This window comes from Trichechus manatus, unplaced genomic scaffold (assembly GCF_000243295.1).
Source record: "Trichechus manatus latirostris isolate Lorelei unplaced genomic scaffold, TriManLat1.0 scaffold00127, whole genome shotgun sequence".
Lineage (NCBI taxonomy): Eukaryota > Metazoa > Chordata > Mammalia > Sirenia > Trichechidae > Trichechus > Trichechus manatus.
The window spans coordinates 5165187-5189670 of record NW_004444063.1 but is presented as its reverse complement, the minus strand read 5'-3'; the positions used below and the strand labels follow the sequence as shown (position 1 = coordinate 5189670).

Genomic DNA, 24484 nt, shown 5'->3' with positions numbered 1-24484 from the left:
CCGAAAGGGCTCACTATGCCCCTTCCAAGTCTCCCATTCCAGGGCTTTGACCCTTAATTCTTCCTGTTCCAGTTATGGTTTCCAATCATCCAAAGTATAAAAATTCAGGTCTGTTCCAGTTTTGCTTTGTCAGCCATGAATGAACCAGTTCAAATCGGTTTGAAGCCCTGGTTCTAACACAGTCTATACTATTAACTTCCTCATTTTTTTTTTTTTTTCCAGATGAGGTTGAGAAATTTACCCAAAGTCATACTGTGAGTAAATGAAGAGGTGAGATTCTACTGGCTACCAATTGGACATGATGAGAACAGGGTACCAAACTGTTGTTCTCAAAGGGAACATGCCAGCCAGCCTGCTGCAGTCCACTTACCACTTAGCCCAGGGTTAAAAAGAAAAATAAATCCAGCTGTCATCAAGTTCATTCTGACTCATGGCGACCCTACATGTTGCAGAATAGAACTGGGCTCCACAGGGTTTTCACAGCTGTGATCTTCTGGAAGTAGATCACCAGATCTTTCTTCCGAGGTGCTTCTAGGTTAACTTCAAGCCACCAATTGCTTACTGTTTGCACTACCCAGGGACTCCTGCAGCCTGGGGCAAGTAGGTACAATTTAGTTTCCCAGCACTATCCAAATAGAGCCAATTCTGTGGGGTCAGGAGTGGAAGGAGACAGATGCCACTCCTGGTTTTTTCAGCCTGGCAACCACCACAGGAGAAGAAGCAAAGCTCTACTGTGTTTGAGGGAGGGTGAGTTGGGCAGGAAATGCCATTTCTCTCCCCAGATGGCAGTCTTGAATTGAAAGGGACCCATTACCCCAGGCACTGTCAAGTCTAGATGGCTCCCTTTTAAGTGCCTTACATCTGCAGCCATTAAAGAAGTTGCCTCAAGAGAACCTAGGAGTTTATTAACCTGCTTCATCAAAGACAGTCAGTCACTTTCATTATGCCAAGATAGATTATGCAGGCAAATGCGAGATCCAGAAAACATCTGCTAAACAAAATCAAAATTAATGGTAAACAGAATGCAGTTCTTGATAGCTGAAGTTCACCCAGATGTGGAGAACTATAAAGAGGCTATTAGAGGCGGCTGCCAATTAGGGATAATTCCAAGGGTTTTCAGGAAGTGAAGTTCTTACTTCATACTCAGAACTGGCAGGTCATGTTTATTTAGGAGATCTGCATTGCCAAGGAGCCAGAGCCACTCTGGCTGTGTGTGACTGTCACTCCCTTCTTTCCGTTCTTCTGAAGACAACAGCATCTCCCTCACAGCCCTGCTGGAAGCCAGGCCAGGCTGGCCTGGGCTGGAACATGTTAATGAGCCATTGTTGGGAGGGCGGGTAATGCAATATGACATTGGTGCCCACCCTAAAACTCGCAGCTCCTAATCACAGCACAGTCACAGACATCTGGAAGAGCTAGCAGATCAGCCCATGCTCCTAGGAGATGGCTGACAAGGACAGAATTATCCCAGCCACTTGCTCAGCTCACTCAAGTATTCTCTCATGGCTGTAATTCAACGTGATGGGATCAGTTAGAGAAAAGTACCAGTTTGAGCAGATGAATTCTGGCAGTTACAATCAGCACCAGCCCTGGAGTAGACACAGGAGTCTTGGAGAGGTGAGGTTGGCACCTTCTGCCGAAGCTTCAGAAAAGGTTGAAATTAAATTTTAGGTGTATAGAGGAGGTGTAAAACACCTGCATTAGAAAGCAGACAAAGTTGCAGCTGTCTCTCCTTCCCTATGCAGCTAGGACAGGTGGGTTTCGGGGCAGGAGGGGCACAGGACTGCCCTGGAGGAAGAACAGGTTCGTCCACCTGGGGAAGGAATGTATCTTCCCAGAAGACACCCTACCAGTCTGCCGTTTTCCACCATCTCGGCTCCTGTATCTCCATCCAGGTTCCCCTGAGTGCCCTTACCACAAACCTAACTTAGAAACAAAGGCTCCCTAGGAAGTTTTCTTCCAAGGGCTTCACTCAGCTATCTGGTCCTGGCAACCAACATGTATGTGCCGAAGCATTGGATGTGATGAAGCAAGATCAAGTCATTTAAGTAATCTTCACCTACTAGAGAGATTCAGTGCATCAGGGGGTAGGGGGTAGGGGGTGGGGGATATCAGCTCCCAGGGAGTCCTTGTTCCTTCTAAAAATCAGCATGGAAAGGAAGGAAGGAGTCTCATGTGTAAAAGATAGAAGGTGCTATCTGCTCTGCTCATGCCATGAGTTACTGAGTGTCAAGGGAGGTAAAGAACATGAAAGTTCTCTGAAAAAAACTAAGAAATTGTCATTATGACTACCCTCACCGTTCTGTGCATGCACAGCCCTGGGGAGACAGTTGTTTGGTGCCTGGGGATAGCCCTGTCCTGGGTGCTCTAAGGAAGCTTATTGGGTTCTCTACAGCAGGGCTCTCAAAGGGCACTGCATGGAATGTCAGCCCTGAAATGATGGAAAACAACAAAAACAAGGTCCCATGGGGAACTAAGCTTGGGAAATGCTGCATATTACATCCCCTGTTGAGAGCACATTAAAGGCCCTCAGAAGCTCTTTGGTAAAAACACCATCATCGTCATCAACAACAACTAGCTCAAGTTTACTGAGTCCAGTATTTGCCAAGCATATCAGTTTCCTAGGGCTGCTGTAACAAAGTACCACAAACTGGGTGGCTTTTAAGAACAGAAATTTAATGTCTCACAGTTCTGGAGCCTAGAAATACAAAAATCAAGGTGTCAGCAGTTCCATGCTCTCTTGAAGGCCCTAGGGGAGAAACTGTTCCATGTCTTTCTCTTAGATTCTAGTGGTTTCTGGCAATTGTTGGCATTCTCTGGTTTGTAAAGGTATCACTCCAATCTCTGCCTTTATCATCATATGGTGCTTCCCCTGTGTGTTGCTTCCCCTGAGTATCTGTGTCCTAATTTCCCTCTTCTTATAAGGATACCAGTCACTGGATTAGGGCCCACTCTAATCCAGTATGACCTCATCTTGACTATGATTTAAGGGAGATTGGAACTTCAGTGGAGCCCTGGTGGTGCAGCAGTTAAGACCTCAGCTGCTAACCAAAAGGTTGACAGTTCAAATCTACTAGCTGCTCCTTGGAAACCCTATGTGCAGTTCTACTCTGTGCTATATGGTCACTATGAGTCAGAATCTATTATGTTGCAACAGATTTGGTTTTCTGGGGTTTTTTTTTAGGACTTCAGCATATCTTTTTGGGGCACACAATTCCACCCGCAACACCAGGTTTATCGAACACAAAGCTCTTTCAGCACATAACACCTAGCAATATCTAATGGCAGGAATGTTCATTCCTTTAAAAAATGCCCTTCTAGAACCAAAGGACTTGATGTTTCACTGGTATGTTACTAGGGCAGAATCTGAGTGAAAAGAAAACACACACAAAGCATATTTCTAGCTCTCATTTAATTCAAAAAACAATTATTGAGCAACTTCTGCATGCCAGGTCCCGAGCTAGGGCTGTAGGAAATTTGCAGGTGAGTGAGGGGAGGTCTCTGCTCTCAGGAAATGAATAATCTGATAGGAGGATACCGTTATGGTTAAGGTTATATGTCAGCTTGGCTTGGGCCGTGATTCTCAGTGGTTTGACAGTTATGATATAGTTTGGCAGTCATATGATGATGTGATCACTTCCATGATGAGATTTGATATGATGTGATCACCTCCATGATGGGATCTGCTGTGAATTGCCAATCAGTTGAAAAGGAGTTTCCTTCGAGGCATGGCCTACATCCAATATAGGTGGACTCTCTGGCAAGGCTAGTGGGCTTTTACTTGCTCTGGATCCTGCAGCTGCCTCCTGTTCATCTGACCTCCAATTCTCAGGACTTGAGCTACCAGTTTACCTGCCATCTTGCTTGCCGATCTTGGGATTTGTCGATCTTCGCAGCCTGTGAGCAAGAGCCCTGCTCTCTGACCTGCCGATCCTGGGTTCCCCAGCCCCTGCAGCTACGTGAATCAGGAGAAGCCTCCAGCCTGATCCAGGGATTCAAGATGTTCTAGCCTCTACAACCATGTGAGCCATTTCCTTATATAAATCTCTCTGTATGTATTTATACACTTTACTGCTTTTGCTTCTATAGAGAATTCAGCCGAAGACAACTGCCAAAAACTTATACTATTAATCTTTCTCCCAGCTTTCCCCAAAGGAATCTACATCCTTTTAGTAGAGTGACTGTTCACTGGGGAAAAGAAAATAATGAAATTTTTTGGGGTTTACTGGATACTAGCTCTAAACTGACAATAATTCCAGGAGACTCAAAACGTCACTGTGGCCCACCTGTTACAGGGGGCATTTGGAGGTCAGGTTATTAATGGAATCTTAGCTCATGTCTATCTCACAGTATGTCCAGTGGGTCCCTGAACCCATCCTGTAGTGATTTCCCCAGTTCCAGAACGCATAATTGGAACAAATATATTCAGCAACTGGCGGAACACCCACATCAGATCCCTGACAAGTAGAGTAAGGGCTATAACGGTAGGAAAATCCAAATGAAAGCCATTAGAACTTCCCTTACCTAGGAAAATAGTAAACCAAAAGCAATACTGCATTTCTGGAGGGACTGCAGAGATCACCACCACCATCAAGGACCTGAAGGATGCAGAGGTAGTGATTCCCACCACATTCCTATTCGACTCGCCTATTTGGCCTGCACAAAAAAAAGGTGGATCTTGGAGAATGACAGTGGATTATTGAAAACTTAACCAGGTGGTTGACTCCAATTTGCAGCTGCTGTTCCAGATGTGGTTTCATTGCCTGAGCAAATTAATACATCTCCTAGCACCTGGTATGCAGGTATTGATCTGGGTAATGTCTTTTTCTCCATACCTGTTTTGAAGGACCACCAGAAGCAGATTGCTTTCAGCTGGCAAAGCCAGCAATACGTCTTCAGTTGCCTACCTCAGGGTTACATCGACTCTCCAGACCTACCTCATAATTTAGTCTGCAGGGACCTTGATCACCTTTCACTTCCACAAGACGTCACACTAGTCCATTACATTGATGACATTATGCTGATTGGACCTAGTTAGGAAGAAATGTCAATGACTGGACTTATGGGTAGAACATTTGGGTGCTAGAGGCTGTGAAATTAATCTGACAAAAATTCAGGTGTGTTTCACCTCAGTGAAATTTCTAGGGGTTCAGTGGTATGGAGCATGTCGAGATAGTCCTTCTAAAGTGAAGGATAAGTTATTGCATCTGTCCCTTCCCACAACTGAAAAAGAGGAGCAATGCCTAGTGGGCCTCTTTGGATTTTGGAGGCAACATATCCCTCATATGGGTGTGCTACTCCAGCCTATTTACCAAGTGACTTGAAAAGCTACTAGTTTTGAGTCAGGCCCAGAACAAGAGGAAACTCTGCAACAGGTTCAGGCTGCTGTGCAAGCAGCTCTGCCCCTTGAGCCATATCATCCAGCTAATCCAATGGTGCTTGAAGTGTCAGTGGCAGATAGAGATGCTGTTTGGAGTCTTTGGCAGGCCTCTATTAGTGAATCACAGTGCAGACTCTTAGGATTTTGGAGCAAAGCCCTGCCATCCTCTACAGATAACTACTCTCCTTTTGAGAAACAGCTTTTGGCTTGTTACTGGGCCTTAGTAGAGACTGAACCCTTAACCATGGGACACCAACTTACCACACGGCCTGAGATGCCCATCATGAGCTGGGTCTTGTCTCACCCACAGAGCCATAAAGTTGGACATGCACAGCAGCACTCCATCATTACACGGAAATGCTACACAGGAGATCAGGCCCGAGGAGGATCTGATGGCACAAGTTAGTTGCATGAGGAAGTGGCCCAAACACCCATGGTCCCCATTCCTGTCACATTACCTTCCATCTTCCAGTCTGCACTTGTGGCCTCATAGGGAGTTCTTAATGATCAGTTGACTGAGGAAGAGAAAACTCGTGCCTGGTTTCCAGATGGTTCTGCATGATATGCAAGCACCACTCAAAAGTGGACAGTGGCAGCACTACAGCCCCTTTGGGACCTCATGCCACCAAGAAACGAGTACAAGCAGTGCAGTGCGCCCTTTGGACTCGGGATTCCTGTGCTGAGAAGCTCCTACCCAGGGAAGATTGATGACAAGGATCTTCCTCCAGAATCAACAGAGAGAGAAAGCCCTCCCCTAGAGCTGGAGCCCTAAATTCAGACTACTAGCCTCCTAAACTGTAAGAGAATAAACTTCTGTTTGTTAAAGCCACTTGTGGTATTTCTGTTACAGCAGCACTAGATAACTAAGACAGATTCCTTAACTCAAATAGAATGCGGTAAGCCAAACACTTCCAGAAAGAGAGTTGGAAGGGATGAGGGAGGTGGCATTGGACAAAGATGAGGGACAAAGAGCCTGTAGGTTGCAGGGAAAGTGTGAGTGAGGCTAGAGGCAAGACAGCTAGGGTACAGTCTGGGAACTACATCTAAGGCTGGGAGGAGAGAAGGAGAAATAAGGAAGAGAACAGGTTTAAGGCACACAGTACATTCACATCACACTTACAATCCCCAACCCCACTGTGACTGAGCCTGGATGCTTACTACTGCTAATTTTAGCCAGTCTTACTTGACAGAAATCAGTCAAGGGTTTCCAATAGTCATACAGTGTAAAGTTGCAATTGGTCATCAGTTTGTAGCACTGAACCTTCGATGCAGCTGATATTCCTGAGTCAGATGTAGTATTAAAACAAAACAAAACAAAAACAGGAAAACCATGTTAGGTTCCTTGGTCAGGAGGCTACCTCTCCAGTCCCAAAGGGCCTGCTCCAAAGTTCCTGGGCCTGGTAAACTGGGCAGGAAAATTCAGAGCATTACTTATTTATTCCTCTTTCGGTTCCAGGTCAAGTCGGAGCTAAGGGAAAGAACTTGAAGTGTGTGCCGCTAGACAGTAATGTTTTATTTTTGTTGGTACAAATAATAATTGACTGAAACATTCACAGTGTTTCTATTATTGCTGTACTCATATACACTGTGCTGGAGACGATTAACAACCCCACAGCCCAAGTCATAAATTCTCAGACCCAGAGACACCTGGAGCTAACCAGCAAGGTCCCACCCTTCCCTCTTTCCTGCCAGGTTATAAGCATTCACTTTCAGGCACTGGTCTATTTCAGGAACTCTCAACACTCAACTCTGACATAAACAAGAAAGAAAAACATAAGCCTGTTCACAATATGAAGTGAAAAAGCTCATCTGATATCAGGACAAATGTGCCAGTACAAACCGGAAGCAAATGTTCCCGGTCAGTCAGCTCTGAAAGCTGGAAACCAGAGGGAGGGGAGGCGTGGGGAGTGGATGAGTTGAGCACAGTCTGACCAGGCCTTTGTTCATCTTCCAGACACTCTCAAACTCCTGGGGACTTGCAGCCTTAAATTCAATTAGCTCTTTTTATGTCTTTCAGTAGAAATACACATGGTTCTCTTATTTCCGTAGCCTTATTATTTAGAGACATTTCTAACACAAGTACAGTAAGACTCCAAAAAGGTTATGTTTATATGTGATACCATAATGCAAATGAATTCCAAACATTCACACTCAGGAGACCTGCAATGAAGAGAATAGTACTCAAAACCAAAGTTCATGCCAACTTCTTCTTCCCTTATGTCTATTTTCACCCACCTTACATGGCCATCACATCATGACCACAACTTTCAATAAGACATGTGCTTCCTTTCCTGCCCCACCTTCATCCAGTTTTTATATCCAAACAATGCAGTTTTTCCTATGGATACAGTTCAAAGGACACTGAGTACAAAACCAAAGGCAATGAAAATGGGAAAGGAAGTCAGAAAGTCAAATCTTTAGAACCTACGGTTCCAGCACCATGGACAGCAGCAAGTAACCAGTTTGAACATCCACCAGTAGAGACTCTATAGAAAGTTTGGGTCCCCAAGCTCTAGAAACACACTTTGATAACATGGCCACCCTACGTCTTTCATTGTGGTGCATAAAATCAGAACTAACCATGAGTCAAGGATATGTTAGATATAAGAGTCAATATGGAACTTGCTTGCTCTCTTAGATAGTCACTTTTTTAGAGACAGTTCCACAGGGAAGAATGTGGTTGAGGCTAAAACCAAAGGCCACAGCCTAGACCAAGAACTCACTTCGGTTTCTGACTCATCCTCCTATCCCTGCAATAAAGGGATGATTGGTGATGATTCCATAAATCATCGAAAGACATATTTTTATTAAAGACTAGGTATTGCCGAAAGTGAATAAAGGGAACTTCAATTTCCACTAAAAGATTTCAGAAATTACCACCCAAATATGCTTACCTCAGAGACCAGAAAACAATTGTGCTAGAGGAATGCTGGCAGGGAAAATAGAACATCATGGAATTGTTTTCAAAAGGAAAATTAATTGGTTATTTTTATTTAAGCTTAGCTGAAGCTGTAAAAATCTAATCAGAAATATTTTTCACAGTGGCATCTCTTCCCAGATACTGAAATACCTCAAACCATAAATCATTTTTTTATTGATGTGGTTTTTGCTGCATGAAACTAAATAATTACTCCAAACTTCACTCAAAAATGAGGCTTCTTTTCAAGAGACTGTAAACATGACCATGAAGGAGCCAGCTCCCCAGACTTCACCTCTAATACTTGAAGGCAGAAGACACAGTTCTCCCAAGCAAACCTGATCTTCAGTTCTTGTAATCCCTAGAAGCAAGTGCCAAGTAGTCAGCACCCAGAAAGGCCAAGTGAAATTTCAAAGAACAGGCTGCCCACAAGTCTGAAGTTCATCTTAGTTTCAACAAACTACTTCCAAAATGTCAACACTGAGAATGAAATGGATGAGTTCATTTTCCCTACCTTCTCTTCTTGTGACTTCAAAGCTTCTGGACTCCTGCAAGAAAAGAAAGACTTTGTGTTTTTGAAGAATAATTCATGCATACAGGATACTTGCAAATATCTCACCTCTTAGTCACATTTTCACAAAAAGGTGAAGAATCTAACACTCGGCAAAGTTGGGTCTATTAAACTCTCCACACATATATCTATAAATGTAAGCATACCATGTGTTGCTTTGGGGACTTAATGCAAAAAATAGATTACTAATTATGCAGCTTTTAATGAACATAGCCAACTCTTAGGGCCTCCCATATGTCATAGCTGGGCTGACCCTTTTCCAGGTTGATGCACAGCCCTCTGCCTGGACTGTTGATGCTTATAGGGCCCGAGGAAAACATAGGTAGACAAGAGCCAGAATTACTTGACCAGCTGCAGGTTCTACTTTGTGAAGCCATGTTGAAGACCACTATTGCTCCTGTGCGGGTCACTGACTTGGCCTGGGGATTTGCTGTGTTCAACCCAGTAGTTTCCCAAGGGTGGAATCTTATGGACAATTTGGAGAGCTAGTCCATGCCACTGTCAAGCACAAATTACTGAGAAACAAAAGGGTATTTTTGCCTTAATAACGAGCAGTATATTCACACGTTCAGCTGGAAACATAAGGAAAGGGGTTTGACCACCGGCCTTTGACCTCTGAGAATCGCATTGAAGAATGGGGTAGGATTTCAGATAGGAACAAGAGACGGAGGGTGCACCAGGATGAGAGAGTGGCATAAGACAATCTTGGGGGAGGGGGGAGAGTACACAGTATGCTCAAGAAGCAAGACAAGGTCAGGTGAGAAGGAATGTGGAGAAAAATCTAGAAACGTATATTGTGGCTTCATAACTAACACAAAATATGTATAATCCATCGTAAGTGACCAGTTTAGGACAAAAATTCTAGTACTGAGAATAAGCTGAAAATCTATGCTAGCAACTAAAGAAGAAAGGAGAAGAGAAAACACCAACTTGGGCTATCACCTCACCACCATGACCAAGAGGATCGTTCAATGCCAGCATTTTTTTAAGCAAATTGCATTATATTTCACACTTCAGCATTCCTGTATAGCATCCTTTTGTGGTCAGGAGGGACAGGCAGCATTATAGATGAAACTGGGGAGGCATGAAAAGTTTACCCTACCCGAATGGCACTCTCTGACTGCCATCTGCCCAGTGAGTCAAAAGCCCAATTGGAGACCTTTGGAAGGTATGTGTTATAGGCCAACCGTCCGTCAGCATAACACAATTATCCAAATGAATGCTGGTACCTGAAGAAGCATTCATCAGATCAGTGTTTAGAAAAAGGGGCATGGAGAGTGATAAGTATAATGAGAGATAATGTGAGCCATGAAGCACATCAGGCACAAAAGCAATCCCCATCTCCTCCCAAACTGCTCCTTAGCTCCCTGCTTCTGGGGCTGGCACCTCCATTCCTGGCTATAACTGTTGTTATGTGTCATAGCAACTTATAGCAATCCTATAGCACAGAGTAGAAATGCCCTGCAGAGCAGCTGGTGAGTTCAAACTGCCTACCTTTTTGTTAGCAGCTGAGCGCTTAACCATTGCACCACCAGGGCTCCATGGGAATAACTAGAATCAGTGTAATAGGAGATATTCATAACCAACTTTTATAGCTACAGAAAAAACTTAATGGAATTTTTTTGGGATTACATACAATTTCTAAATTAATTTAGGGAAAGCTGATGTCTACATAATGCATGTCTTATCTAATAGCATGGTTTTTCTAATCATTTGTCCAGATCTAGTTTTGTTTATTTAAAGAATGTTTTATAATTTTACTTGTGTATATTTTTGAGTAAGGAACCCTGGTGGTGCAGTGGTTGAACGCTCAGCTGCTAACCGAAAGGTCGGCGGTTCAATCCCACCAGTTGTTCCACAGGAGAAATACGTGGCAATCGACTTCCATAAAGATTTACAGCCTTGGAAACACTATGGGGAGTTCTACTCTGTCCTACAGGGTCACTATGGGTGGGAATCAATTTGACAGCAATGGGTGGGTTATATTTTGAATAATTTTTTATATGATATTGTTACCATAAATGGAATCTTCTCTTTCATTGTATCTTCTAACTGGTTTTTGTGTGTAACATGATGGCAATTGATTTTCATATGTTGACTTTGTAACTACCCACTTGACTGAATTTCTTATTGTTTGTAATAGTTTTTCCATTGTTTGTTTTGGGGTTTCCATTTGTATATTTATATGATCTGCAAATGGTGATAATTTTATCTCTTTCCAATCCCTATGCCTTTAGTTGCTTTCTCTTATCTTGTTGCTTTGGTAAATTCTTCAACCTAATGTTAAATAGTAGTAGAGATAGTAGGGATCCTTCTCTTGTTTCTGACGTTAAGAAAAGAACCTCTAGTGTTTCTCCATTAAGTAAGATGTTGACTATATGTTTATTATATTAATGAAATCAATGCATATTTTATTGAGTCTTTTTTCAATAAATGTATATTCTAGCTAACACTAGCTTGCCCCTTATTCATTTATTTATTGACTATTTCCCTCCACTGCAATGTGAGTTGGGATGGTGCCACTATCTTTTTCAGTCCTATATTCTTAGTGCTGGAATAGAGCAATGCTCAATACATTATTTGTTAAATAAAATAAATGTGTGATGAATTTTAACAAATATGTTTCCTGAGTTATAGAGATGATCATATGATTGTTTCTCCTTACCTCTATTAATATTATTGCTCATATAGGAGATTTCATAATATTCAACTATCCCTGTTGTCATGGTTTGAATTATGTCCCCCAAAAAATGTGTGTATCAGTTTGGCTGGGCTATGATTCCCAGAATTGTGCAGTTGGCCTCCATTTTGTGATTGTAATTTTATGTTAAAGAGGATTAGGGTGGGATTGTAACACTACCCTCATCCAGGTCATATCCCTGATCCAATGTAAAGGGAGTTTTCCTAGAGTGTGGCCTGCACCAACTTTTACCTTACAAGAGATAAAAGGAAAGAGAAGCAAACAGAGAACTGGGGACGTCATACCATCAAGAAAGCAGTGCCAGGAGCAGAGCGCTTCCTTTGGACCAGGGTCCCTGTGCAGAGAAGCTCCTAGTCCGGGGGAACACTGATGAGAAGGCCAAGAGACAGAAAGCCTTCCCCTGGAGCTGACACCCTGAATTTGGACTTTTAGCCTACTTTACTGTAAGGAAATAAACTTCTCTTTGTTAAAACCATCCACTTGTGATATTTGTTATAGCAGCACTAGATAACTAAGACACCTGTACTTCTGGACTAAATTCTTCTTTGTCTTGATGTATTTTTAAAATATGCTGTTGTATTCTGTTTGCTATTCTTTTCAGTATGTTTTGCACTGGTATTCATATGCGAGATTGATCTATGATTTTTTAGGTACTATTTTTCTAGATTTAGGAATTAAAATAATACCAGCTTCACATAATGAATTTGGTAATTTTCCTTTTACTATGTTTTTAAATAGCTTAAATAAAATTGGGACTATCTGATCTTTAAAGGTTTTTTCCACTTCATTTTTCAGATATTGATTAAAAGGAGGAGGAATCAGAGGTTCAGAGAGGTTACACTTGTCCAAGGTCTAACATTTGATCAGTGGTCAGCTGATATTTAAATCCCAATGTCTGATCTCAAAGTCTATGCATATAACATCATACTAGATAACCATAACATTCTATATAATAATATTTAATTTATAGGCATGTTGTGAAAATTACATGAGATAGAATTCTGATTTAGGCTATGAAAAAGTAGCTTGTATTAGACTAATACTTTTGCTAAGAACTATAAAATTTGAATAAAAAATAAACAAAAAGTTTTTTGAAGGCATCTGAGAGCATTAAAGGCAGTCAGGACTTAAAAGGTCAAGATTTTGAAGAGCAGATAAATCCACTGAGGTGAGCCCTATATTCTCTGCCATATTTTCCCCTTGAGGCATTTGCTGTTTTGCACAGAGGCCAAAAAGAAAGTGATGCTTAGAGATTAAAGTATCACTGAGCCAGGAGATAAACGTTAGTGTTCCCAGCTACCAAAACAGCCAGAAGCTGAAGGTCCCAAATCCCGGAAAAGGGGGAACCAGAGAAAAGTAAGCCTAATATCCCAATATTCTATACACAACTTCCCCCTTAGTTGTTCCTAAGATATACGTGTGTGAGTGTGTGTGTGTGTGTCATTATATCTAAGCTGCATGTATAAACGACAAGAGATGGAGAAATAAGAAAAAAAATGTAGTTTCTACTAAGCTAAAAAACTAAGCACAGATTTGGACAGTATCATTGATCTAGGGAGAAAAAAATTAGGCTTACCAAGAAAGAGTGGCCCAGATAAATGCCACATACTTTCAGTTGAGACGTACATCCTCAAACCGTATCTATTTCTCAGTAGATCTAACAAAGAAATGTAAATCCTCTCTGGAAGACAATAAAGTTATCCAAAGGTTTTATGACTTTTTCATGCATGATATCTAGTTTAAATACAAAATTACCAGGCATGACATGAAACAGGATCATATGACTAAATTCTAAGAAAACAGGCAATAGAAACAGACCCACAGGTTATCCAGATTTTAGAGCTACCAGACACAAACTTTAGAATAAGTACTATGCAGGGGGCAGGGCCAAGATGGTGGAGTAGTCAGATGTTTCTGGTGGACCCTCTTACAACAAAGACACGATTAAACAAGTGAATCAATGATATATGACAATCTAGGAGTCCTGAATATCAAAGGCAAAGTTGAGGAACCAGACTGAGTGGCGGGGGAGGGAGAGACGGTTTGGAAGCAGTGAGGAGTTGCCAGACCTGACCCAGAGAGAGCCTGAGCCCTTCAGGCCTGATTAGCTCAAGGATGAGTGGTGAGGCAGGCAAGCAGCAGTGTTCGGAAGGCGTATTCTGCACCGGGAGAGACGCAGCAGCAGAGAGTCTACTCAGCCACCCAGAACCAGTGAGAAACAGCCCTCAATCGGCACAAAATAAGTACTTGCGTCCGGCCTACCACACGGATCAAAAACATCCCCCTTAGGGAAAAACCTCTCTCCCATTTACCTCCCCACTCCCTGCTTTGCAGTGGGTCCCAGAATGGCTTCAGCAATTGCCGAGTCCCCTGGGCTGGGAGTAGGACCTGTCACACACCCTGAGGAATTCTCCTGGCCTTGCAGAGTGAACAAATTAACAAACAGGGGCAAAAATAAACTGCCAGCTCCCCTAAGCCAGGGCAGGCACAGCTCCTTTTCCTAGGCACAGGAATAAGGGATCCATGGACTTTGAGTGCCTTTCCCCCTGCATAGGCATGTGTGGTCCCATTTCAACAGCATAGGCCCTCATTACGACAGTACAACAGGGTATATACCAGAAGTCTAACTTGAACCATTTTGTGGCAGGTTCGTGACATTTGACACTGCTCTGCCCATTAAGCAGGGTCTTCACCTACCCACATCGGGAGCCTGAGGACTGCTGGCTCCACCCACGCCACCTAGCCACCTGTGATAGGTGCCCAAGAATAAGAGGTGTCTCCCAGTCCTTACAGCCAACAGCACTGAGTGCTCATAGTCTGGCTGGAAAACCCATCCACTTACGCGCTCTAGGGAACAGGTACACACCTTCCTCCTGGACACTCAGGGACAGATGTCAACCCCCTGTCTTGCTCAGAGTGTGTCACCCTGCTGCAGCTAGATGCCTGTGCCTACACCAATCACCCATACCTATCTAGGACTGTAGGTGAGAGCCTGCACCACACACTTGGTGGCTATCTATCTGGGCACCTAAGCTGAATCCATACTGGAGGAGTGGGCAGACTCCTGAGCTCACATATCTAGTAACAGATCTAACCACCTGGTGACATGACATTAGAGATTCAAAGATGCCAAAAATCAAACTATCTCACATGAGCAGCCTATTTGGGCATATCAAAACAAAACAAGAACCTAGGACACAGTAAGCAAACATAAAATAAATAAATATAATAACTTATTGATGACTCAGAGACAACAGTCAATATCAAATCAAATAAAGAGGCAGTCCATGATGGCTTCAGCAAGCTCCCAAAATAAATCTAGAAATTTTCCAGAGGAAGAAAATTTTTTGGAATTACTGGAGGCAGAATACAAAAGATTAATATACAGAACTCTTCAAGACGTTAGGAAGGAAATTAAGCAAAACGCATAACACACAATAGAGGAAATTTAAAAGATTAGAGAAGAGCATAATGACAAATTTAACAGGCTGCAAGAATCCATAGAGAGACAGCAATTAGAAATACAGAGGATTAACAATAAAATTTCAGAATTAAACAACTCAATAGAAAGTCATAGGAGCAGAATTGAGGCAATGGAAGTCAAAATTAGAGAGATTGAAGATAAAGCATCTGACACCAACTTATTTGAGGAAAAATCAGATAAAAGGATTTTAAAAAAATAAGAATCCCTTATATGGGATTCCATCAAGAGGAATAACCTACAAGTGACTGGAGTACCAGAACGGGGGCGGAGGGAGGGAATAACAGAAAATACAGAGAGAATTGTAGAAGATTTGTTGGCAGAAAATTTCCCCGATATCATGAAAGATGAGAAGATATCTATCCAAGATGCTCACCAAACCCCACATAAGGCAGATCCCAAAAGAAAGTCACCAAGACATATTATAATCAAAGAGACAGAAAGGACCACATAAACCAGAGACTGCGTCATCCTGAGACCAGAAGAACTAGATGGTGCCTGGCTACCACCAGTGACTGCCCTGACAGGGAACACAACAGAGAGTCCCTGACGGAGCAGGAGAAAGGTGGGGTGCAGAACTCAAATTCTAGTAAGAAGACCAGACTTAATGGTCTGAATGAGACTGGAAGAAGCCTGGAAAGCATGGTCCCCGGATTCTCTAACAGCCCAGAACTAACACAATTTCCGAGGCCACCTCTTCAGACAGGGATTGGACTGGACTGTGGGACATAAAGTGATACTCGTGAGGAGGGTGCCTCTTAGCTCAAGTAGATACAAGAGACTAAATGGGCAGCTTCTGTCCAGAGGTGAGATGGGAAGGCAGAGAGGGTTAGGTGCTGGTTGAATGGACATGGGGAATCAGGGGTAGAAAGGAGGAGTGTGCTGTAACAGTATGGGGAGAACAATTAGGGTCACATAACAATGTATGTATAAATTTTTGTATGGGAGACTAACCTGAAAAGTTAACTTCATTTAAACTATAACAATAAACAAACAAAAAAAGAATAAGTACTATGCTCAAGAAAATAGAAGATGTAGAATTTCACTCTAGAATTGAAATCTATAATAAAAATAATTAAGTGGAAATTCTAGAACTGAAAGACTCCATAACTGAAAATTTAACAGATAAATTTAGCAGAAGATTAAACAGAACTAAAGAGAAGAACAGTAAACTGGATGCTAGGCTAGTAGAAAATAACAACAGAGAAGATTTGGGAAAACGAAAAAGAAAAAGTATAAAAATAGGGCATAAGAGACATTACAGGACATGGTGAAAAGGTCTAACAAACATTTAATTGAAGTTTCAGAATGAAAGGAGAGAGAAAATTGGGAATAATCAATATTTAAAGAGCTAAAAAAAAAAAGAGCAGAAAATATATATATTTGAAGAGCTATTGGCTCAGAATTTTCCAAAATTGATCAGCGATATCAAGCTGAATATTTGGAAATTTCTACAAACCCCAAGTAAGATAAATCAAAACAAAAGAAAAAGAAAGCCAATTCATCCTTAGGTATCTGTCTTAGTTACCCAGTACTCCCATAACAAAAATACCACAAGTGAGTGATTTTAAAGAACAGAAATTGGTTTTCTCACTGTTCTCCAGGCTAGAAGTTTGAATTCAAAGTGTCATCAGAGCTATGTTCTCTGGCAAGAAGTTCAAATCAGGATCATCAGACTTTTCTTCTGCAGCACCACTGGGTGGGTTCAAACTGCTGACCTTTAAGTTAGTAGAGTGCAAACCACTTGCGCCACCTAGGGGCCTTCATTAGTTATTAGGGAATCCAAATCGAAACCACAGTGAGATACCACTTCACTCCCACTAGGATGGCTATTATCAGAAAAAAAGAAAACAAATATAACAAGTGTTGGTGAGGACATGAAGAAATTGAAACCCTCATCTATTGCTGGTGGGAATGTAAAATGGTGCAGCTGCTGTGAAAGACTGTCTGGTCACTCGTCAGAAAGTTAAACATAGAATTACCATCCAATCCAGAAATTCCACTCCTAGGTACATAATAAAAGAATTAAAAGTAGGGACTCAAAGAGATACTCATATGCTAATGTTCACTGCAGCATTATTTAGAATAGCCAAAAGGTGGAAGCCACTCAAGTGTCCATCAACAGATGAATGGATAAGCAAAATGTGGTACATATGTACAATGGAATATTATTCATCCATAAAATGGAATGAAGTTCTTATACATGCTAAGGCATGGATAAACCTTGAAAATATTATGATAAGTGAAATAAGCCAGACACAAAAGGACAACTACTGTATGGCCCTATTTATTGAAATATCTAGAACAGACAAATGCATAGAGACAGAAAGTAAATTAGTGGTTACCATGGGCTAGGGGGACGGAGAAGTGGGAAGGTATTGTGTGATGGGTACAGAGTTTCTATTTGGGGTGATGAAAAGTTTTGGAAATAAACAGTGGTGATGGCTGCACAACATTGTGAGTGTGATTAATGCCACTGGATTGTACACTTGAAAAATGGTTGAAATGGAAAATTTTATGTTTTGTATACTTTACCACAATAAAAAAAATAACACCAATCTCACAAAAGTTTCCTAGAGACTAGAAAAGGAGGGCCTACTATTCAATTCATTTTATGAGGTCAGCATAAATTTGATAGTAAGACCTGACAAGGACATTATAAGAAAGCATATAATTATAGGTCGATATTACTTATAACAGCTGATTAAAAATTCTTTTAAAAAAATTAACATATCAAATCAATTAATATATAAAAATGATAAACTATCATGACAAAGTTGGGTTTATTCCAGAAATACAGGGCAGTTTGCCAAAATCCACACAACAGAATAATGAAGACAAACCAAGTACTCATTTCAACATGCATGAAAAGCATTTAATTAGACACTATTTCATGATTTAAAAAAAAATAACTCTTAGAAACTAGGAAGAAAAGGGAACTTCCTTAATCTGAAAAAGCATATCTACAAAAACATACAGCAAATGATACATTTGTTGTTGTTAGGTGCCATCGAGTTGGTTCCAACTAATAGTGACGCTATGTACAGCAGAACGAAACACTGCCCACTCCCGTGCCATCCTCACAATTGTTATGCTTGAGCCCATTGTTGCAGCCACTGTGTCAATCCATCTTAATTTAGTGGTAAAATATTGAAAGTTTTCCCCTTAGTGGGAAGGGGACAAGGATGTCTACCATAAGGACTTCTACTAAACAATGTACTGAAGGTACTTATCTGTGCAGAAATCAAAAAAAGAAAAATAATTTTAAAAAGGAGCAAGTGCAATGATTGCAGGGAAGAATTAAAACTTACATTATTTGCAGAAAAGATTGTGTACACAGAAAATTCAAGAGAATCTACAGACAAGTTGTTAGAATTAATAAAATGAATTTGACAAAGTCATTGGATAAAAAAATCCATAGATAAAATCAATAGTATTTATTTTTGCTAGCAAACAATTAGAAAATGATGTTTTAAAACAATGTAACTTATAATCACATCAATAAACATTATATCTAACGAAAGATGATCAAGGTCTCAACCTAGAGAACAAAATAATGCAAAGAGAAATTAAAGAAGATGAAACGAATGAAGGAACGCACCATGTTTATAGATTAGACGACTCAATAGTGTTACAATGTCAGTTCTCTTTATATTGGTCTATAGATTCACTGTAATTCTAATCAAAACCCCAGAGGAGATGTTTTTTCATGGAAACTGACAAACGGATTCTAAAACATATATGGAAATTCAAAGAGCCAAAACACACTAGAATAATTTGAAGAACACTATTGGAAGATTATTCTATTAGTTATCAGGGATTAACAAACAGCTACAGTAATCAAAGCAGTTTTTAGTATTGGAGCAAGGATAGACCAACAGTCCAATGGAACAGAATTCAAAGTTATGCAACAAACCATACATATGCAGTTCCCAGCAAAAGTGTCACTGCAGTACAAAGAGAAAAGGATGACTTTTTTCAACAAATGATGCTGGATCAATCAGACATCCATATAGAAAAAAAAAAAACCTTGACCCCCCCTACCTTACAACATACATAAAAATTTCCAGATGGACTGTAGATCTAAATGTGAAAAGTTAAACAATAAATTCTCTATAAAATATCATAAGATAATATCTTTATGACTCAAGTAAGTAAAAATTGCTGAAATAGAATGTGAAATGAAGTACCATAAAGGAAAAGAATAGTATACTGAATTTTATTAAAATTAAGACTTCTGTTCAAGAGGAAGAAGGAGAGTCAGGAATACAAGGATATGGAATGTGTGGCTAATTGCCTCCATGAACAACTGTCTCCTTTGTCATGAAACCAGAAGAACTGATGGTGCCCAGTTACCATTAACTGAACATTTTGATCAAAGATTCTATAGAAGAATCCTGACCAAAAGGAGAAAATGCAAAACAGAATTTCAAATTCTCATGGACTCCAGACTTCCCGGAGCCATGAAGGTTGGATGAACCCCTAAAAATATAGCCCTGAGATCATCTTTAAACCTTAAACCAAAAATAGCCCCTGAAATCTTCTTAAAACCAAACAATAATTTAGCTTAACTAGTAAAAAAAAAAAAAAAAAAAAATGCCTGCCTTGAGCATTACACTCTTTTAAGAACTATCTATATGGGATCAAAGTGACAATAGCAATTTGAAAGATTAGATAGGAACCTCAGGGGGCAGCTAGTTTATGTTAATGGGGGAGGAACAACTCAGAAAAGGAGGTGAGAATAGTTGCACAGCTCAAAGAAGATAATCAATGTCACTAAATGGTACATGTAGAAACTGTTGAACTGGTGTATGTTTTGCTATTTATATTCTCAACAACAACAAAATAAATAGAAATTAAAAAATAAAAACTTCTGTTCATTTAAAGACACCATTAAGACAGTGAAAAGGCAAGCCCTCCAGGGAATATATTTGGAATACCTATATCTGACAGGTGACTCATTTGGAATATGTAATGTACTTCCACAAATCAATAAGAAAATATAGACAATCTAATTGAAAAATGAGCAAAACACTTGAATAGGCACTTCCCAAATTAAAACCACAATGGGATACTACTATATACCCACAGAATAGATACTTAAAAAAAAAAAAAGAAAAACAACCTGATCATACCAAATGTTTACCAGGCTGTGGAGCACCTATAATTTTCAAACTTTTGGAGGTACCAGCCCCAGCAGGACTCTCCTCCTTGGGCTGAGCCCCAGCTCTGCAGGCTCCTTCTCTGAGCTTCTAGGCATTGATAACCCCAGCATCTTCCTCTGGTTCCCTCGACCCTGGGGACAATAGCTGCTTCCTGCAGTTATTGCTCTTAGTTATCTCAGTGCTTCCTTTTTGTGTTTTTAATTCATCAACACGTTTCAACTAATTCCATATATTAAATTCTAGTAAAATAACTAACGTGATTTTCTGTTATCCTGACCCAACAGTCCCACTCTTAGGTAAATGTCCAATGAAAGTGCATTCATGAGTATCAAAACACAAGAATGCTGACGGCAGCATGATGTGTAATAGTCAAGAACAGAGAACACAAATGTCCACCAACAATAGAATGGATAAATTGTAACATATCCATACAATGGAAAACTTCACATCAATGCAAATGAATAAACTCTGCAATATGCAATAACTTGGATGAATCTTGCAGACATAATGTTGAGATAAAGAAGGCACACACAAAAATACGATATCTATGATTTTATTTCTACAAATTTCAGAAACAAGCAAAAGCAATCTAAGGTGACAGAGTAGTGATTACCTTTGGGGAGGTAACAACTAAGGGGCACAAGAGTAGTTTCTGGGGTGCTAGAAATGTTCTATATTATGATTTGGGTGTTGGTTACACGGGTATGTTCATTTTGTAAAAATTCATTGAGCTGTGCATTTACAATGTGTACACTTTACCATGTATATAATACACTTCAATTTAAAAATATAATAGGATAAAGTACCGAATAGTACAAGGTCCCTGGGTAGTGCAAACAGTTTGAGCTCTACTACTAACTGAAGGGCTGGCAGTTCCAATCCACCTAGCAGTACTGCAAAAGAAAGTCCTGGCAATCTGCTTCCAAAAGATCACAGCTACAGAAAACTCTATGGAGCAGAGTTCTACTCTGAAATGCATGGGGTTGCCATGAGTCAGAATCAACTTGATGGCAATGGGTTTGGTTTGCGTGTGTATGTTTATGTGTGCGTGTGTGTTTCACCCAATAATACACATCAGAAGTTTGTTGAATAGAGGAGTTGAGCCCCAATTTACAAATGAGGAAAATCACACTGAGGGAAAAGATACAACTTGCTGATATCACACGAGTAGTAAGTGGTCAAGTCAGGACTAGAATTGGATCTCTGGAATCCTACCACTACTTGATACTACCTCAAAGATAATACTCAACAAATATTCATAAGAAATATAACAGGGCTTAAGAGCTGGGGCTCTGACATCAGATGGATCTGGGCTGGTTTCTGACTTGTTCCTGTCTACTGTGCCCCTAAGGAGCCCTGGTGGCTCAGTGGTTAAAGTGCTTGACTGCTAACTGAAAGGTCTGCAGTTCGAACCCACCAGCCACTCCTTGAGAGAAAGATGTGGTAGCCTGCTTCTGTAAAGATTCACAGCCTTAGAAGCCCTACGGGGCAGTTCTACCCTGTTCTACAGGGTCACTATGAGTGGGAATAGACTCGACAGCAATGGGTTTGGTTTTTTGGTACTATGCCCCTGCCACCTTAACCTTCCTAAGCCTCGGTTTGTTCATTGTAAAGTAAAGACAGGAATAGTACCTTCTTCATGGACTAGCTGTGATGATCAAAGGAAGTGATAATTAATCTATTCCATGCTTAGCATGGTGTCTGACACAGATAGTCCTCAAATGTTAGCCAACATCATCATCATTATCATTAATGAAAATGACTAAGGGGAAGAGATGATAAGATCACTTGGGGGAGGTAACAGAGTTCAATAGCTTCCTCAATTATTGAGGCTAAATAAGAATCACTCTTTCCAGTACTTGAAAAAGTAATGCCCAAAAAGCTGTAGCAGAAGTGTACAGAACAAAATTCACTGACATAATGACACCAAGGCCCCGGATGTATTGCCTAAGGAAGAAATTATTTTCTGCAGAAACTTCAAACCAGATGGTTATAAATAAGAGTTAGTGCACCAGCATTACTTAATGACCAAATTTCTTTAACGAAAAATCTAATTTTATTATGTTATAAATCATACTTTCTTGAGGTAGAGAATTAATTTTAGATTTTTCATTCACTGTTCATAACCTTTCCACAAATTTGACAGCCAAATCATTTTAAATGTCATTTAACCAATACAACACAACAGCTTTATTCCTTATTGTACCCTTCTTGAATCCATTATCTTCTACTATAATGTAGAAGAACTTAAATAAAAAAATTACCATTCCATAAAGCTGTATTTTACTGTGCAGTTGAACTGCATAACTTTTATTTTTGAATCAATATAATGTGAGTGCTGAGTAATATTTTTCATAATCTAAAAATCTATTACAGATTTTTGGCTATCAAAAAAGAGCTGGAGGATGGCTGCAGCGGTATGAATCAGGATCCTCAAATTTCATTCCTGAAACTTTCTTTGTCCATCTTAGACACAGGGCTGAGGCTTGGGAAGGGGTGGTGGAGCCCTGTCCCAGACCAAAGTCTCACCTCCTCAGTCATGCTCTCTGTCATTCTTGCTTGAAAGGGTGAGTCTCAGCCTGTCACTCAAAATACTGTGGGATTCCAGTGACTTCTGGGAAAATGCTGGGTGAAGAACAAAACCCATTGCGGTCGACTTGATTTTGACTCATAATGACCCTATAGGACAGAGTAGAACTGCCCCCGTAGGGTTTCCAAGGAGCGGGGCTAGTGGAATCAAACTGCTGACCTTTTGGTTAGCAGCCTGAGCTCTTAACCACTGTGCCACCAGGGATCCGTGGATTAGGAAAGTAGAGTCAAAACTATCCATTACTGAGAAGAGAATGAAAAGAAAACAGTAAGCTGGGCAGGGCTCAAAATGGCCAGGTCTATGTAGGTGTTATGGATTAAATTGTGTACCCTCCCCAAATTTATGTTGAAGTCCTAATCGCTGGTACCTGGGAACATGACTTTGCTTGGAAACAGGGTCTCTGAAGATATCATCAGTTAACCTGAGGTCATACTGGAGTTGGGTGGGTCCTAATCCAATGTGAGTGGAGTCCTATAAAAGAGGAGAAGAGACACAGAGAGACAGAAGAAAGACGGCCATATGAAGGAGTTATGCTGCAGCTGCAAGCCAAGGAGAGCCCAGGGCTACCAGAAGCTGAGAGAGATAAGAAAGGATCTTCTCCTAGAGCCTTCAGAGAGAACATGGACCTGCTGACACCCTAAATTCAGACTATTAGCTTCCAGCACTGTGAGAGAATCAATTCATGTTCTTATAAACCACCCGCTTTGTGGTATTTTGTTACAGCAACCCTAAAAACCTAATACTGTAGACAAAGCAAATGTAAGTCTGGCACAGATGGTGTCTTAGTCATCTAGTGCTGCTATAACAGAAACACCACAAGTGGATGGCTTTAATGAAGAGAAGTTTATTTCCTCACAGTTAAAGTAGGCTAAAAGTCCAAATTCAGGGTGTCAGCTCCAGGGGAAGGCTTTCTCTCTCTCGCCCTTCTCATCAGTGTTCCCCCAGACTAGGAGCTTCTCCGCGCTGGGACCCTGGTCCAAAGGACGCGCTCTGCTCCTGGCACTGCTTTCTTGATGGTATGAGGTCCCCCTGTCTCTCTGCTCACTTCTGTCTTTTACATCTCAAGAGATTGCCTCAGGACACAATCCAGTCTTGTGGATTGAGTCCTGCCTTACTAACACAACTGCCACCCATGACAGATGGGGCACAGCCTGCTGAGGTGGGCAGCTGCCACCCCACTCCCATCCGAGTTTCCGGATGGTGAGCCCGGGACTGACAGTCTCCATCCAGCGTCAGAGTAGCTGGAAGAAGTTCCCCACTTCGGAGTTCCTCAGGCCCTAACTGCCTAAAGAAGCTACAAGAGGAAGCCTATGTGATCAATTTATGAACCATTTACTAGCACAGTTGAGATGGAAGCTTTGCTAACATTCAGCACTAATCACTACTGAAATTCTGACACTTAATTTCTAAGATTTTCATATCTGAGATGCTCTTAAAACTAATGCCTCTTTAACAACCTTTCTTACAATTTTTGATGTATTCACTCAGATCTTAAAATCTGACTCTAACCACTTCCATCTTTGCTAGCAAGACACCATTCTGCAACTAACATCTTCACTCGGACTGACAGGATACAGCTAGATAAAGCAATGCCTTATGTAGCGTGCACTCCGTGACTAGCTCCTATTTATTGAGTGCACACGAGGCATCTCATTTGTGTGGTTGAGCTAAAGGCAGAA

The 24484-nt window shown here is 40.9% G+C and overlaps 1 protein-coding gene across 1 annotated transcript in view; it reads right to left on the bottom strand.

Annotated features, from left to right (window-relative positions):
- Positions 1-24484, bottom strand: part of FSTL4 (follistatin like 4) — a 482307-nt gene that overhangs the window by 432114 nt on the left and 25709 nt on the right. The window contains 1 exon segment of the mRNA XM_004384723.1: positions 8812-8845. Within this exon segment, the coding sequence (XP_004384780.1) occupies positions 8812-8845 (34 nt within the window).